This window comes from Malaya genurostris, chromosome 2 (assembly GCF_030247185.1).
Source record: "Malaya genurostris strain Urasoe2022 chromosome 2, Malgen_1.1, whole genome shotgun sequence".
Taxonomy (NCBI): domain Eukaryota; kingdom Metazoa; phylum Arthropoda; class Insecta; order Diptera; family Culicidae; genus Malaya; species Malaya genurostris.
Window position 1 is genome coordinate 326,312,873 of NC_080571.1, and position 17,097 is coordinate 326,329,969.

A 17,097-nucleotide genomic window follows, 5' to 3' on the forward strand; every position below is an offset into this window, starting at 1 on the left:
CGAATGTTGATCGACTTATGCAGCTGCTACCCGACACATGTAGTTAAACTTCGGTACTTCCGCTACTGATCCGGTTCCAAAAGTTATGAGTACGGCAGTACGTATGTGTATTATGTACATAATTTATTATATGCTCCATTGGTTAATTCAGTCTGCCAAAAACAGAATTTGTTTCAAATTGGGGTTTCGTTCAAACTCACAACAGCTGTTATTTGGGTTTTATTTCAAACTTCTGAATCCTTGAATTTGTCATGTCCTCTGTTCAGTGCAGTTCTGCGGCTTAAACATATTGTATAAAACTGTCAGAAATCTTTTCATGAGACACACTATGTGTAAGGTACTTTACCAAAGTTTCATTAAGACTGTCCCAGAATCTGTCAATTTTTATGGCTACGTCCTGTTGTTTACACTCTTCTCTAACCACTTGTGCAGTTGTTTATTCGTTTTCATTAGTTTGTTTCGAAATGCGTGGACTTTCAGCAGAACAACGTCGAAAAATTGTGTACAAATGGTGCACAGAACGCGGACTGTCACTGAAAAAGATAGCAAAAATGGAAGAAGTGAGTGAAAAAGCCGTGCGAAATGCAATTAGGAAATTCGATGAGGATAACACCTTTGCGGATGAACCGAAAACTGGTCGAAAAAAAGGTCCTGCTAACCATCTGTTTAATAAACATATACTGAAGGCGTTCGAGCAAAAGAAGGAGGTTTCAGTTCGGGTTGTGGCCAAAAAAGTGGGCACTTCGAAGTCAAATGTTCTTCGTGCTAAATAACGTTTGAATCTTCGAACCTATAAGAAGCAGAAACAACCAAAACGTAGTCCGAAACAAGAAGCATCGATCAGGCCGAGGGTTCGAAAGCTGTACAATACGATTCTTGCTGGAAATTTGAACTGCATAATCATGGACGACGAAACCTACGTGAAACTCGATTACAAATCCTTGCCGGGACCACAACATTATACGGTGCGAGAAGGGCAAGTGTTAAACCAGTCCAAGACATCGATTGAAGTCGAAAAATTTGGCAAGAAAGCTGTGGTCTGGCAAGCAATTTGTAGTTGCGGTAAGATTTCGAAACCCTTCATCACTGCTTCAATGAACAGCGAAATATACATCAAGGAATGTTTACAAGAGCGACTTCTACCCATGATTCGAAGCCACAATGATCCTGTTGTCTTCTGGCCAGATCTGGCTTCTTGCCACTACTCGAAATCAATGGTCACTTTCGTCCCAAAAGACATGAATCCAGCAAATTGCCCACAACTTCGACCAATTGAGGAACTTTGGGCATTAACGAAGGCACATCTTAGGAAACATATCTCGGCAGCCGAAACTATTCAACAGTTCGAAAAAGATTGGAAAAAAGTGTCAAAACTTGTCGCCAAGAAGTCTGTACGGAATTTAATGAGGAACGTTCGCAAGTAGGTGCGGCAGCTAGTCTACAAAGGCTAAGTATGAGAATAATATTCTGTTGTTGTAGTCTAATATTATCAGTATATCGAATAGAATTTGAATATCTAACACATCTGAATTATTTACTGCGAGCTCAAAGTGCGTCCATACTTTCTGGGACAGTCTTTAGGTCGTCGAATTGGTTTCCAAAACCCAATAGGTTTTGTAAATAGTACCGCCGAATTTAATTTTGACCTTTTGAAAATTAATTGATATTTCAGCTACCTGCTTAATCTTTCATCTATTATCTTGAACCAATTGGAATGTTTACATAAACCTCATTTCAAGGCCGCTCTCACACTATTAAAAGAGATATTTTGTTACTTCAAGACATCAACTGAGTGTGGTTAAACTGAGCTTTTATTTGAAGAGAATCGATTGAAGCACTGAATACTGCCAATTCGGTACGTCAGCGAACGTTGAGTGTGTCAGAGTGTGAAGTTTACTGCAGTAGAGGGATCATTAGTGTGTTTCACATTACTGGTAAAGATACTGGAAATACTTGAATGTTTTCTTGTATTCAATAACAATAAAGATTGAATTAGGATACAACTTAATTGTGAAATTTTCACAAATCCGTTACAAATCAATAAGAGTCTCTATTTTACAAGCCAACAAAAGGTGTGGTAACCCCACTGTGCTCAATCACTGAAAATATTCCTGTTTGCTTTGTGTCGGTTTTGCATGTTTTGCTTTGTGCGATAATTCGTGCAACTCAAGCGGTTAAAATTATACGCTTAATTTTTGAGGCTACATTTCACATTAAGTTGTGTCGTATGGATGAAGTAATTCTGAATTGGTTGATAAACAACTGTACAGGTTATACTTAGTAAATCGCGATTGAGTGTGATTGATCAACCATTCATATTTACCGGCAATCCGATCGCTAGTATTTCTACATTTTGTGTCAACTTGCCAGAATACACAGATAAAAATATTTTGTGGATATACATTTATTTTCATGCACATATTTGGAGTAGGCAATTGAATGGAAGGTTACATTACAAAACTAAGCAGTTTGTAAATATACAGTCCTGTTTAATGGAAAACTAAATGAATCTTAATGTAATTTTACATCAATCATGGTTTTAAATCAGATTTTCGTTTCAACTGATGCCTATTTCATAGTAGTATCGGTTTACATGTCGTGTAAGTATCTTCTTTACTTTCTGTGCAGCAAGCACGAGTTTCAAAATAGTTTCACCTGACGATTAGAATTTATCATTTATAATGCTTCGATTTGAGATTGTATTATTCTGTAAATTAGGTAATAAATGCTTTGATGTATTCGGAATGCATCAAACCAGAAAGATTGTCTGATGAGTTTCTCTATTTATTTATTTATTTTGGGGAGCAGAAAAAAGCCCGATGGAGGTGAAATATAGCAATCTCTCTCTCCAGCAGGCATAAAACCTCCTCATCTTTCGTATCAACAGATTACAATGATCCAACAGATACATTTACGTTTAAAACTAACAATTAACACTAACAGTTGAAGCTAAACCACTAACCCTATAACTAGTTGATGATACAATATTACAGCATTACAGAGCAGCTTCCTCGAAAGACGAGATAAAAGAGAAAAGTATATATAAAGATGGAAGAAGAAGGTTAGTTAAGGATGCAGTGAGTGAGCGTAGAGAACGACGGGGTTAGAACCGGCATGTAGATCTAATTAGTGATCAAAGAGATAGTGGAAGACGGAGAAAATGAGATAGAGATAACTAACGGAATAACATTCAAAGTATAGTCGCAACTTAGACAGTGCGATTTTTCTTTTTCTTCTGGTTGGCCTCACTTCAATTGAGATGACACTTATTGAAGGCACAGCTACTTGGGCTATACTGCCAGTTAATTTGCGTTAATAGTCTAATATACTTTCTTTTCACTGGGCTACCAGCGAAAACCTTACTGTGTTGCAACATCGAATGGCAATCACCGCGTAATTTCTTCAAAGTTTCATCGGAAGCGGACAATGTGATTTTAGCAGCGGTAAAACCAATGCTTGGAAGCCTGCAGTTCTGTACTTCAAGCATATGGCATCGGGTTATCATCCTCGACACACTTTGAAGGTCGATAGAGGAACAATTCGCAACGAAAAGCCGCAAAAATAATTCATTCAGTATCATCCAATCTGGTTCTTATCAGCAAACTGAGGTAAGATAACTGTACCCAGAGAAAATGCATTTGCAAACGCTGAATCCAATGTTAGTTGATCTGCTCAGTTCGGTAGCTAACTGTCGACAGGAACTGTAGGAAAATGTTCATTTTGTTTGTCCTATTAACCGTTGCGCTTGCTATTTACTGGGTGAGAAGAAAATATGCCTACTGGAAGCATCGAGGCGTTCCCTATGTGGCGCCGAGCTTTCCGGTTGGAAACCTTAACCAGACACGCTCCCTCGCACTCCAGATGCAAGATGTGTACGTGAAGTTGAAAGATTGTGGAAGGAAATTCGGAGGAGTATTCTTTTTCGTGGAACCTTTGGCGATTATACTGGATTTAGATTTTGCGAAAGATGTTTTCGTGAAAGACTTTCAATATTTTCATGATCGAGGAGTTTATAGTAATGAAAAGGCAGATCCAATAACAGCGCATCTCGTAACGATGGAAGGAACTAAGTGGAGGAATCTGAGGGCAAAGCTGACGCCAACTTTCACTGCCGGTAAAATGAAAATGATGTTTCCGACAATCATTGGAGTAGCTGAGGAATTCCGGAAGTGTATGCAAGTAGAAGCGAAAAACGGAGGAGTAGTGGACATGAAAGAGTTCGTTGCCCGATTCACAACCGATGTCATAGGAACCTGTGCCTTTGGGCTGGACTGCAACAGTTTAAAAGATCCAAATGCGAAGTTTCGTCGAATGGGAAGAAAAATCTTTACTATAACTCCTAGGATTTTCCTGCGAAGGATGTTCTGTCTCACGTTCCGAGATCTGGCCAGATTTTTAAATTTTCGTCTGTCGGATCCAGAAGTATCCGACTTTTTTATGAACGTAGTACGAGAAACAATTGAGTTTCGTGAAAGGAATAAAATTGATCGGGATGATTTCATGGATCTATTGATCAAGTTGAAAAATGCGGATCCGATTGACAATGGAACTCCAGCGAAACTGAACAGGTTAACATTCAATGAAATTGCCGCTCAAGCTTTTGTATTCTTTATAGCCGGATTTGAGACGTCATCTGCGGCAATGTCCTTCTGTTTATACGAATTGGCCCAGAATCAGGAGATTCAGGACAAAGCAAGAAAGAACGTGCAGGAAGTTTTAGCTCGGCATGAGGGAAAAATGACGTACGAAGCAGTTCATGAAATGAGATATATAGAAAATTGCATTAACGGTATGTATTTTTTTTAATATTCATCATATCTTTCTCTGAATAATATGTTCTAGAGTCACTTCGCAAGTATCCACCAGTTACGAATATTCTCCGCAACACAAGCAAGGACTATCATGTTCCGGACATGAACGTCACCCTGGAGAAAGGTTACCGAGTGTTGCTGCCGGTTTACGCAATCCATCACGATGCACGGTACTATCCGGACCCTGAAAAGTATGATCCGGATCGTTTTAGTCCAGAGGAAACCGCCAAGCGTCACCAAATGGCATTCGTTCCCTTTGGCGATGGTCCTCGCATTTGTATCGGTATGCGCTTCGGTATGATGCAAGCCCGTGTTGGATTGGCCTATCTGTTGCAGAATTTCCGTTTCAAACTGTCACCGAAAACTTCACGTCAGCTGGAGTTTCTGGCCTCAAATGCGATTCTCGCTTCCAAGGGAGGTTTGTGGTTGCACATCGAAAATCTATGAAAGCTACGTTTTCAGTCAGATATTCAAAATCTAATTGTGTACAACATTCTCAAACCACAGTGAGTGTTGTTTAATTGGAGCCTGGAATTGAAGAATCATTTTATTGCACTCCAAACAGTGTACACTGATATTACCGATTACGCAAAATAAATCCCAACTCAATTAACGGACTATTTAAACTAATCTTTCGTCACAGTCATCATACATTGATATAAATCAAAAGATGGCTTGGTTTCTCGTCAAAACAGTCGTCATTTTTCCCTGAAGATGAGTAGTCGTTTGGCCCTGAAAATGAAGGTATAAGCTTCGAAACGTTGGCCGTGTATAGAAGCGTACAGTTTAATAACGCTGGTTGGTTTACACGCGTTAAATACGACAACGGTTGAACTGCAGGTAGAGACCTGTTGGCAGCAGCCGTTAAAACGTATAGTCGTGCTGCATAAGAGAGCCCTAGTGCTGGGCCAAGCTGGTGAAGGAAACAACAAAGGGCGTTTCCCAAGCTCTACCCAGGCCACAATATACAGCCACAAGTGCTGAGCAGGAGAGTGCAAAGGCACATCGAAGAAGAAGAGTGCAAAGGCACACAGAAGCAGGAGAGTGCAAAGGCACACCGGTGCGAAGGCACTTCGGTGCAGAAGCATATTGGTGCAGAAGCATATCGGTGCGGAGCACAAGGAAGAAGGGGACAAGACAACTCGGTCTTTCCACTGCCATACAACACGCAGGTATACACCGGTGACCTGCGCTGGTTACAGCTGGCGAAGACGAAAGCAAATCGGAATTCGAGTGGTGCTGGATGTCAGGTAGCAGTAGCATCACATCCAACAATCAGCATCCAACAAGAACATCTAGAGCAACGAGGATCTACACGGCAGTGCAACGGAGATAGACAACAATTTCAAGGTAGAAGTTTTTTCTTTTCCTTTTGATTGAGTACTGTGTAGTGTTGGTTTCATTTTATATTTTAAAGTTTGATTAAAAATTTTAATGTGATGGATGAATCCATGGACGTAAATCCTAGCATGAATCCGATACCCCCACGAACGAAAAAATATCAGGAGAGCTCTTCTGGGCCTTGGATAGTCTTTTTTAGACGTATATCAAAGCCATTAAACATTTTACAAATTTTTAAAGGTTTGACATCACGATACTCTTCAATCAAAGAGATCATAAAAGTAAATAACGATAAAATTCGTGTTGTGGTAAATAATTTGAAACACGCGAATGATATTGTCTCTTCGGAACATTTCATTAAAGAGTATAAAGTTTACATACCCTTCAAAGATGTCGAAATTGACGGTGTTGTTACCGAAGCGAGTCTTTCGGTAGATGATTTACTCAAGCATGGTGTTGGTCGTTTCAAGAACTCTATGCTTGAGGGTGTGAAAAAACTGGAGTGCAAACAACTGTACTCAGTAGTTCATGAAGAGGGAAAAAAAGTTTATCGCCCATCAGACTTGTTTCGAGTGACATTTGCCGGGTCTGCGTTGCCGTCCCATGTCTATGTCGATAAAATTCGCCTCCCTGTTCGGCATTTTGTTCCAAATGTAATGAATTGTACGAACTGCAAAAAATTCGGCCACACAGCTAATTACTGTAGTATTAAGTGTGAAGGGCCTCATAAAGATAATGATTGCAACAAGGGAATTGAAAAATGTATTTATTGTGAAGAAAGTCCTCATGAGGATATTTCAGTATGCACTGCATTTAAAGTACACAAAGACAAAATTAAGCTTTCTTTAAAAGCACGGTCTAAGCGCACATATGCAGAAATGCTTAAAATGGTCATTGATGTCCCCCCTTTGGAAACCGAAAACGGGTTTTCAAATCTAGAGGAACCAGAGGACTCTGACTCTGACGAAAATAGTGAAGGTAATTCGTTTATCACTACCCAAGGGTCAGTTAAGAGAAAGAAGTCTTCCTCCAAATTACCAAAAAAGACACCTAAAATTTCATCTTCAAAAAAAGATCCCCGTGTTAAACAAAAAAAGTCAAAACCAAAGCCTGTGCCTCCTGGTTTGTCAAATTCACAAACCAATCCAGGATCTAGTACAGAAAAAGATAATAATCCAGTGGGCTCCATTTCACAGCCACCAACAGGATTACTGAAGTTTTCGGAAATTGTTGAATGGATTTTCTCAGCATTCAATATATCTGAACCCTTAAAGACCCTCATAATGGCATTCCTTCCAATAGCTAGAACCTTTTTGAAGCAGTTATCAGCTCAATGGCCAATTGTCTCAGGTTTTGTATCTTTTGATGGATAATTTATCACCCGTCGCAAATGATACAATCACTGTCCTGCAGTGGAATTGTCGAAGCATCATGCCAAAACTTGATTCATTTAAAATTTTATTGCATAGTGAAAAATGTGATGTATTTGCTTTATGCGAAACATGGCTTACTTCAAACATAGCTTTAAATTTTAATGATTTTAACATTATACGTCTCGATAGAGACTCTCCGTATGGTGGACTGCTTTTGGGAATTAAGAAATGCTATTCCTTTTATAGATTAAACATCCCTTCAAAAGCACAAGTTGGACAGCGACAGCTTAATGAAATGGTCGAAGCCCTCCCTGCTCCACGATTGATTCTGGGAGATTTCAATTCGCACGGAATGATGTGGGGTTCCGTTTACAATGATAGCAGATCATCTTTAATATATAATATTTGCGACAATTTCAACATGACAGTATTGAATATGGGTAGCATGACTCGGATTCCAAGACCTCCGGCACGTCCAAGTGCATTAGATATATCTCTTTGCTCGACTTCAATTCGACTAGATTGCATATGGAAAGTATTCCCTGATTTACACGGTAGCGATCATTTACTAATCATCATCTCAATTAGCAGTAGCAAAGGCATTTCTAATTCAGTTAATATTCCATATGGTTTGACAAAAATGTAGACTGGATTAAATACCAAAGTAGTATCTCAAGTACCTTGAACACAATGGAAGAGCTTCCCCCACTTGAAGAATATGACTTCCTCGTTTGTTCGATTCTGGAGGCAGAACAAGCACAAACCAAACGATTTCTTGGTTCATCGTCTAACAGAAGCCCTCCAAACTCTTGGTGCGACAAAGAGTGCTCAGATGCTAAACACGCGAAACAAAATGCTTTCGAGACGTTTCTAAAACGAGGAGGAGGAACTCCTCAGAATTTTAAAAAACTCTTGATTTTAGAAACCAAGTACAAGAGCATACTTCAGACTAAGAAATGTAGCTATTGGAGACATTTTGTCGAAGGTTTGTCAAAAGAAACCTCAATGAGCACTCTTTGGAATACGGCCAGACGAATGAGGAATCGTAACGTAGGAAATGGGAGTGAGGAATACTCGAACCGATGGATATTTGACTTTGCGAGGAAAGTTTGTCCATATTCTGTTCCTACGCATAGCATTATTATGGAGTCTTCTCCAAATGATGGTTCCATTAATAGCCCCTACTCAATGATGGAATTTTCCATAGCACTAATGTCTTGTAACAATAACGCTCTCAGTGTCTTGAAAGATACTGTGCAATTTCATCCAGATCCGACTTCCGGTTCCGAAATTATAGGGCAATAAGTATAAAAACTTTCAAACTGTCATACAAAATGATGCAAAATCGCTACGCATCTGTACGTGCTGGTAAGGAAGAAGAAAACGCCACCTACTAGCACACAGCGTGCTTAGTTCAATTTTGTATAACGTGCAGGGTTGCCACATTTAAATCTATATTAACTTGAAATAATTGTTTACAAATTGAAAAGGGTATGATAGTTTATACCAGAGAAAGTTTTTGATTTTTCTCGAGTTTGAAAAAAAAAATCTTGACAGAATCTTCTAGTGATGTTTTCGAAAATATAAGTAATGTGAGGCATCATTACAACTAGGTAGATCAAAAAAGTTTTTATATATTTTTCAACAAAATTTTATGAAAGAACACTATATTTTCAACAAAAAAGACCTTATTCAAAAAAATCGGAAATTTCTTTTTGTAACGATTTTTGAATGGTTAGTCGAGCTTAGGTTTGAGCTTTTTTACAAGATAGAATTTTTCTAACTTTTGAATAAAATGGGAAACAAACTCTTGTTTTTATAAACGTCTATTATATTCCATCTGTTTTATGAATGTTTCTATATTGCATCCTATTGTTAAAAAAATGGTTGAATTGACATTTTCGTGAATGGTGCATACATACACGTTGTGAGTCCCTGAGCCTGTTAATAGTTTGCAGTTCTTATGCCGGACTTGGGCAAAGGATGAAAATTGTATTTGTATTTCAGTATTCAATTCATAAAATCGGTTATAGGCTTCTCGCAATGTAATGAACATTAGCCTATTTTGAACAGCTTGGAGTTTTCCGTCTTTCCTAATTGCCACACAAACACGTTGACCAGGCATTGGTCTCTAGTTTCATCATCCTAATAATGTATTACAGTGATTGTTTCATCTTCTGCAGTACAAAATCGAAAATTGCCGCGTGACAAAAATGAAATTATTTATGTTTTCCAAATTCAAACAGTAAGAATTTTCTGAGTGCGGTACCAACATATGATTTGGGTATATCGTACGGTTACACCTTAAAAATGTTACACAATATAATGCTGATCTACGATCTCGTGGATGGAAATCTAATGCATGGAATTTTATACAATACACTTGAATTTAATGCTTAAACCCTACACACTAAGATTTAATTTCTTTGTTCGGTAATATTTTTGACGATAAATTTCGGTAATCTGTAGAAATGACCGATATTTCGGTAAATTAGTTTTCTTTTACAATAATTATGCAAATTTTTACCGGACGATCAGTCTTACTTGAATTTTTATTACAGAATTTTGTAAATAGATATACAATTCATACGGTAAATCTGAAAAGTCGCCGAGTACGGTAAAAACCGGTAAAAAACTGTCCGTATGGTAAAATTATCTTCCAATAACCGAACTTCCGTGAAAACTGATGGTCATGAAACTAACTGTCAAACAGTTTTTAGTATGTGTCTTTTTATTAATCAAACGAAAAAAATCCTGAAGAATTCATCGATTGGATTGAGGTACAGGTGCAAAAGTTTTTAAAACAATAGAACCACTAAAAGCTGTTTGTTTACTTATAGGCAGAAAATAATTTTGTATCACTTGTCCACTTGCCGCCTACACAAATCGTTCGAGGGTAATTTCTGGATTTTTTTGTGGGATAAAACCATAGCCACATCAGGTTCGAATTTCCTTCATTCTTTTTTGTGAATTTGTGTTGTGTTTTGAAATCCAAAAATCCAGAATTTTAACCAAAGGAAAACAAACAAACAAAAAATTACCGACCAATCAGTTAGATCCAATTGGTTTACAGTTTACGGTAGTTGTTTGACAGTTCAACAATTACCGAACGATCGGTAATCAATTTAATTACCGAACTGACTACCGAAGGTTCAGTTATTGAAAATTCGGTAAAAAATTACTGAATTCTGCGAAATTTTCTAAGTGTGTTGTAAAAAAATATTGTATTTTGTAACTCTGGAAAGGGCCTATCACAATATATGCCGTTTCCGCGTGCTGGTATAGAATAGAAAGAGTGCACTGGGATCAAACTATGGGCACATACGCGGTATAAACTTAAACATTGTATAACTTTTGTTTTTACGTGTATTCGTAAATATTTCTCACTATATATTCGAGAAGTTAAAGCTTTTTTTTATAAGAATCGTTAATTGGGTCCTCTTCGTGAGTTATCAATTTACGATTTTCTGTTGGTATAACACCACACAGCACCGAGTGTTTATTATATGAAATGTATACTGCTTCTATTCTGTTGAAAACGACAACGCACTTAGACTATAAGGGTGATTGAAGAAATTGATTACTTAAGTAGATAATTTCCTGTACGCCATTTACCGGCGTTTTCAACAGACATCTTAAACTTTTACGCTGGAACTATCATTATTAGGTATTTAAAAAAAATGTGTGGCTATGATCGAGGTTATACCTTCCAGGCACTCGTGCCGCGACGACTTCAGTATATTGTCGGGTAATCATTTATTTCTCTGGCGTATAATAATGCGATTTATTAATTTTAGTTTGACGTAAAGCCGCCATGACTAAGTTCAGTTTTTGCAATGACTGAGCGGAAATATATATTGGAGAAGCCAAGTGAAAGAAAAACTAACAGAAAAGATGAATTTTTTGGAAAAAGATACGCTCAGAGACAGGACTCGAACCTGCGTTCTTATGCATTCCGTGCATACGCGCTACCATTTCGCCACTCTGATCTTGCTTTAGCCACACTAAAACTCACAGACACAGAGCGACTGGCACCATTAAAGAAGGTGACAAGCAATTATAAATACACTCTCCTACTCAATGCTTGATCGGAGAAATAGGTATAAAGCGAGAGGACTAGTGTTTGATGGACAGAGAAGATTTTTGGATATAAGGTATCGGTCGGGTGACGGCCAGGATGTAGACCTTGTTCGATGTACGTTGCTACTATGTCTGTGAGTTTTAGTGTGGCTAAAGCAAGATCAGAGTGGCGAAATGGTAGCGCGTATGCACGGAATGCATAAGAACGCAGGTTCGAGTCCTGTCTCTGAGCGAATCTTTTTCCAAAAAATTCATCTTTTCTGTTAGTTTTACTTTCACTTGGCTTCTCCAATGTATATTTCCGCTCAGTTATTGTATAATAATGGATCCAGTCAAACATGTACTCGAAGTGCACTTGCGTTCGTCTTTTTAGTCCGAAATAAGTATGTGCGAGATTCAGGTAAGCTCACGCACTTTCTTTTTCCAGTCATCCAGAACAAATAAGTGTCTTATTATTATTGTCGTTTATTTTGCCCGTACTTAATTTCCATTTTATTTAGTTTTGACACTGTTCGCTTCGTATCAAACATTTTTTTTGTTTCTGTTTCTGATTTCAGGAGGGGCCAGGGCCCCTCAAACCCTTCCTCTGGGTACGTTTCAGAGCTACAGTCGATACGGTTTCAGAACAGCACACAATTTAAAGCTACGTTTGTCCAACACATTCTAATCCTATCCACCTCATAACTATCTCTGGATAATTATTGGCAAAAATAGTAAAAAATAGTAAAAATAAATCTGTTTGGAATAAAGAAAAATTTTATTTTAGTTATACAAACTTATTCTATAAACTTTATATCGCTAGGTTATATTTCAATAAATCTAAATTTCACAGCTTTTCTATGTTCAACCACAAACCGCCCTCAGAAGCGAGAACTGAACTAGAAGCTATAAACTTCAGTTCACGTGAAGTTTTCGGTGACAGTTTGAAACGGAAATTCTGCAACAGATACGCCAATCCAACACGGGCTTGCATCATACCGAAGCGCATACCGATACAAATGCGAGGACCATCGCCAAAGGGAACGAATGCCATTTGGTGACGCTTGGCGGTTTCCTCTGGACTAAAACGATCCGGATCATACTTTTCAGGGTCCGGATAGTACCGTGCATCGTGATGGATTGCGTAAACCGGCAGCATCACACGGTAGCCTTTCTCCAGGGTGACGTTCATGTCCGGAACATGATAGTCCTTGGTTGTGTTGCGGAGAATATTTGGAATCGGTGGATACTTGCGAAGTGACTCTAGGAAATATGAATATGAATATGAATGAACGAATATGGAAAAAAAAAACTCAACAAAATACATACCGTTTATGCAATTTTCAATATATCTCATTTCGTGAACTGCTTCGTACGTCATTTTTCCCTCATGCCGAGCTAAAACTTCCTGCACGTTCTTCCTTGCTTTGTCCTGAATCTCCTGATTCTTGGCCAACTCGTACAAGCAGAACGACATTGCCGTTGAAGAAGTTTCGAATCCGGCCAGGAAAAATACAAAAGCTTGAGCGGCAATTTCATTGAATGTTAATCTGTCTAGCGGCTGTCGAGTTCCATCGTCAATCGGATCCTCATTTTTCAATTTGATCAACAGATCCATGAAATCATTCCTTTGGATTTTATTGTTTTCTCGATACTCAATTGTTTCGCGTACTGCGTTCATGAAAAAATCAGCTACTTCAGGATCCGAGAGTCGAATGTTCAAAGCTTTTGCCAAATCTCGGAAAGTGACACTGAAAATTCTTCGCAAAAACACCATTGGAGTCGCAGTTAAAGCTTTTCTACCCATTTGGCGGAACTTTGCTTCAGGATCTTTCAAACTGTTACACTCTAAGCCGAACGCACAAGTTCCAATTACATCCGTAGTGAAACGCGAAAGAAACTCTTTCATTTCCACTTCGCCTCCTCTATTGGCCTCTACTTGCATACATTTCCGGAATTGCTCAGCTACTCCAATGATCGTCGGAAACATCATTTTCATTTTACCAGAAGTAAAAGTTGGCGTCAGTTTTGCCCTCAAATTCTTCCACTTGGTTCCTTCCATCGTGACTAGATGAGCAGTAATTGGATCAGCCTTTTCATTACTATAAACTCCTCGATCATGGAAATACTGGAAATCTTTCACGTACACATCTTTCGCAAAATCCAAATCCAATATAATCGCCAATGGTTCGATGAAAAAGAACACTCCACCGAATTTTTTTCCGCTATCATTCAATTTCTTATATGCATCTTGCATCTGCAGACTTATGTGTCGAGTTCTCATTAGCTGCAGATTGCCGAAGGGAAAGCTCGGTTCCACGTAGGGAACTCCCCGCTGCTTCCAGTAGGCATATTTTCTTCCCACCCAGTAGAAGGCAAGAGAAACCGCGAGTAGTGCAAAATAAAACAACATAACCGAAAAAATGAAATCACTACAGCACCGGGAGAACCGAACGAAGCGACTGACATCGGATTGCTTACCCAGCCGGTGCCGAATGGTCACTATTTGAATGCTGCTCTTATCTCACCAACATTTCGCTAATAAAAAAAACCCTGTTGAGAGATATGACAGTCACTTAATCGTAACTCGTCGTAGAAGAATGAATACTTATTCTATTGCTTGCCGGCAACTGAGATAACCAGTATAATCGCGTATATTTCGCAATAATGGTGATATAAATTGAGATTGATTTTAAATCAGTAAATTTTCGGTTTGTCATTGATCATCACATCCGCAGTTTGTGTAGGACAGGTTTACTAAGTAATGATGATGCATGCATTTTTTTTTTGGTTAGAGTAAATATGAGGAGAGGAAGAGTTAGTCAAACGTAAATAATTCTCCATTAGTGTTATCATTGATCATCACCCGAGTGTTGTTACTTCGTTGTTGATTTGGACTAATTGAGGTTGGAAAATGTTTTGTTCAGCAAAACACATTGATACTAAGGACGACCAAGGACAGTTTTATCGTTGTATGCGTTAATGCCCATGTGATTGTTGTTATTTATGGATTTAGCTTTGGCCACACTAAGTGTTGACCGGTGGATTTAAGGATTCCATTATAAAGTTTGACATTTTTAACCATAACCATCTTCAGAACATTCTGTCAATTGAGCGCTATTTGTTTTATTTACAGTGAGTTGAAAACTTTACCTCAGTAAAAAAACTACAAGGATCAGCCCCATCGGGTTGTTCTAGCCAATGATGTGGAACAAGGCAACCAAAATTACTATTGGTCGACATTTTCAATTAATCGTCACACGTTTGAATCCGCAAATGCACGAGAATCTGCTTAGATTGATCTTTATTAGGAACCAAAACCGAATACGCGAACCCAGAATATAGACTCTATTTGTCATGATTTGTATTTGTTTTGTAGCCGACGAAATTATATCAATAGCCCAAATGTATGCAATTATATGTTTGTACATGCCTGCGATACGGATATCGATATTTAGGCTTCTCTTACCCCAGCTTGTGTTCAAGTTTTGTATGCAAGCAGTTATTTTTATAGCGTTTCTCTACCATTACTACCATTCTGCGATTTCAGTTGAAGCGATAAACTATTTCTCATTATCAATCGAGTTCATCTTATATAAATTAGAAATTAAAGCATCAAATTGCTTTATAGCGCTTTCTGTCTTACTGTCTAGCAACAACCTACCTTTGGCATGCTACACGTAGGACTGAAACGTTAGCTACAATTTTGCTTATATTTATAGATTCGCGTGCTTCCAAAAGCTTCGCTTTAGCAACGATTGACCAATGAAAGCGATGCTTTCTCTTTGATATATCGCTTACTCCTTAAAACCCGTCGACTATGGCAGGGAAACCCGGTATGCCGGAAATTTTTTGCAGACAAAATAGGGCACTTCTAGCTATTAATCAACATTTCAATGATATACAATTAAAAATACATGGCAACGAACATTCAAATAAATACGTAGAAATATTTCCAATCAAATGGTGGCATAATATTAATAATTGATACAAAATTGACTGAGCTGTAGTTGTTCAAAACCTGACCACATTTCTACGTGTCTTTTTCTTGAGTTTCTAATTTGCACCCCTATATAGAAAACAAAAATGTATTCCACATTAAAAATGGAATTGGATTATCAAGACAAGAGTACTTCAATCAACTTAGTTCGACTTTTGGCAGTGCAGCATCATCCTATGCGACTGTAAAAACTGCTGTAACGAATTCAAGCGTGGTCGTTGTTCGCTTGCCGATGAATTCAAATGAGGTCGTGCAAAATCAGTTGTTTTGCCAGAAAACATCGTTTCTGCGAAAAACATGATAATGGAAGACCGCCACGTGACGTACCGTGAAATTGAGGCAGCCTTGGGCATGAACATTCAGTCGTGAAAAAAAATTGTTCGCGTTGGATCCCAAAAAAAGACTTCAAAATAGACACTTCAAAGAAAATGGTGGCTTGTTTTTTTTTCGGTATTAACGGACATATCGCTACCGTTGCTTTAGAGCATTGTAAGACCGTCAATTATGATTGGTATACCACCATTTGTTTGCCAGAAGTTAATCATATTACGATAATGCAAGCTCTCACACATCGGCTCAAACAATCGAATATTTGAGCACTCAAAATGTCGAATTGACCGTGACCCACCGTATAGTCCTGAATTGGCACTTAACGACTTCTATTTGTTCCCTTCCGTGAAGAATAAACTGCGATTGAATACTCCTGAAGAAGCTGTTGAAGCGTTTAAAACCCATGTTTGGGGAAGATTGAAAAAAATGTTCTGAAATTTGTTTCAAGCGTATGCAAAACTGTATTGATCATCTAGGGGAATATTTTGAAAAACAATAAAACAATTTCCGATCAAATATGATACTGTTCTCCTTTTTAGGCAAAATACATAAGTAACAACCCTCGTTGGAAACTTAGTGTTCGAAACGATTGATTTCTGAACGTTAGTAAACTCAGGGCATTCGGCTGGCGGGAGTTCTGTGACATCATTTTATATTTAACTTTTAGTGTTCAATTTTTGCGATAATTAAACAAATATTCGATATTGTCCAAATTCAAGATTCATCGAACAATCACATCATGCAAAACAACTGCATAACTCACGTACTAACAAATATAACTGTAAATAAAACAACCTACAATTTTCGTTAGACAAACATCTTCCCGAAAATATGCAAAACACATACGGGGGTACTGGGGTCCCTGTTATGTTATAATGAGAGTCACGCGAAGAGGAAGCCAAAAAGAGCTAAACAAACTGTCAAGCATTTAAGCTCTCCATCGAAAAATATTTGACCCGAAGTTTTTTGTTTCGCCATTGGGGTGACCATTTTCATGTTAGAGTGGATAAAAATCTTTTTTTTTTATGTGGAACACATCTTTATTTTCAAATCAGAAACTTAAGGAAAACTACACGTAGAAATGTGATCAGGTTTTAAACATTTACAGCTCAGTGTATTTTTGATCAATTATTAATATTATTTCATCATTTTATTAGAAATATTTCTAAGTTTCGATTTGAAT

The 17,097-nt window shown here is 38.0% G+C and overlaps 2 protein-coding genes across 2 annotated transcripts; one reads left to right on the forward strand and one right to left on the reverse strand.

Annotated features, from left to right (window-relative positions):
• Nucleotides 1–3,677: 3,677 nt before the first annotated feature.
• Nucleotides 3,678–5,317, forward strand: LOC131431427 (cytochrome P450 6a2-like). The gene is made up of 2 exons (XM_058597138.1): nucleotides 3,678–4,789; nucleotides 4,843–5,317. The coding sequence occupies exons 1-2, from the start codon at nucleotides 3,712–3,714 to the stop codon at nucleotides 5,256–5,258; spliced, it is 1,494 nt and encodes a 497-aa protein (XP_058453121.1). The 5' UTR covers nucleotides 3,678–3,711; the 3' UTR covers nucleotides 5,259–5,317.
• Nucleotides 5,318–12,339: 7,022 nt separating this feature from the next.
• LOC131431428 (cytochrome P450 6a8-like) lies at nucleotides 12,340–14,054 on the reverse strand. The gene is made up of 2 exons (XM_058597140.1): nucleotides 12,914–14,054; nucleotides 12,340–12,847 (listed from the first exon to the last, which is right to left on the reverse strand). The coding sequence occupies exons 1-2, from the start codon at nucleotides 13,995–13,997 to the stop codon at nucleotides 12,432–12,434; spliced, it is 1,500 nt and encodes a 499-aa protein (XP_058453123.1). The 5' UTR covers nucleotides 13,998–14,054; the 3' UTR covers nucleotides 12,340–12,431.
• Between the last annotated feature and the right edge of the window lie 3,043 nt (nucleotides 14,055–17,097).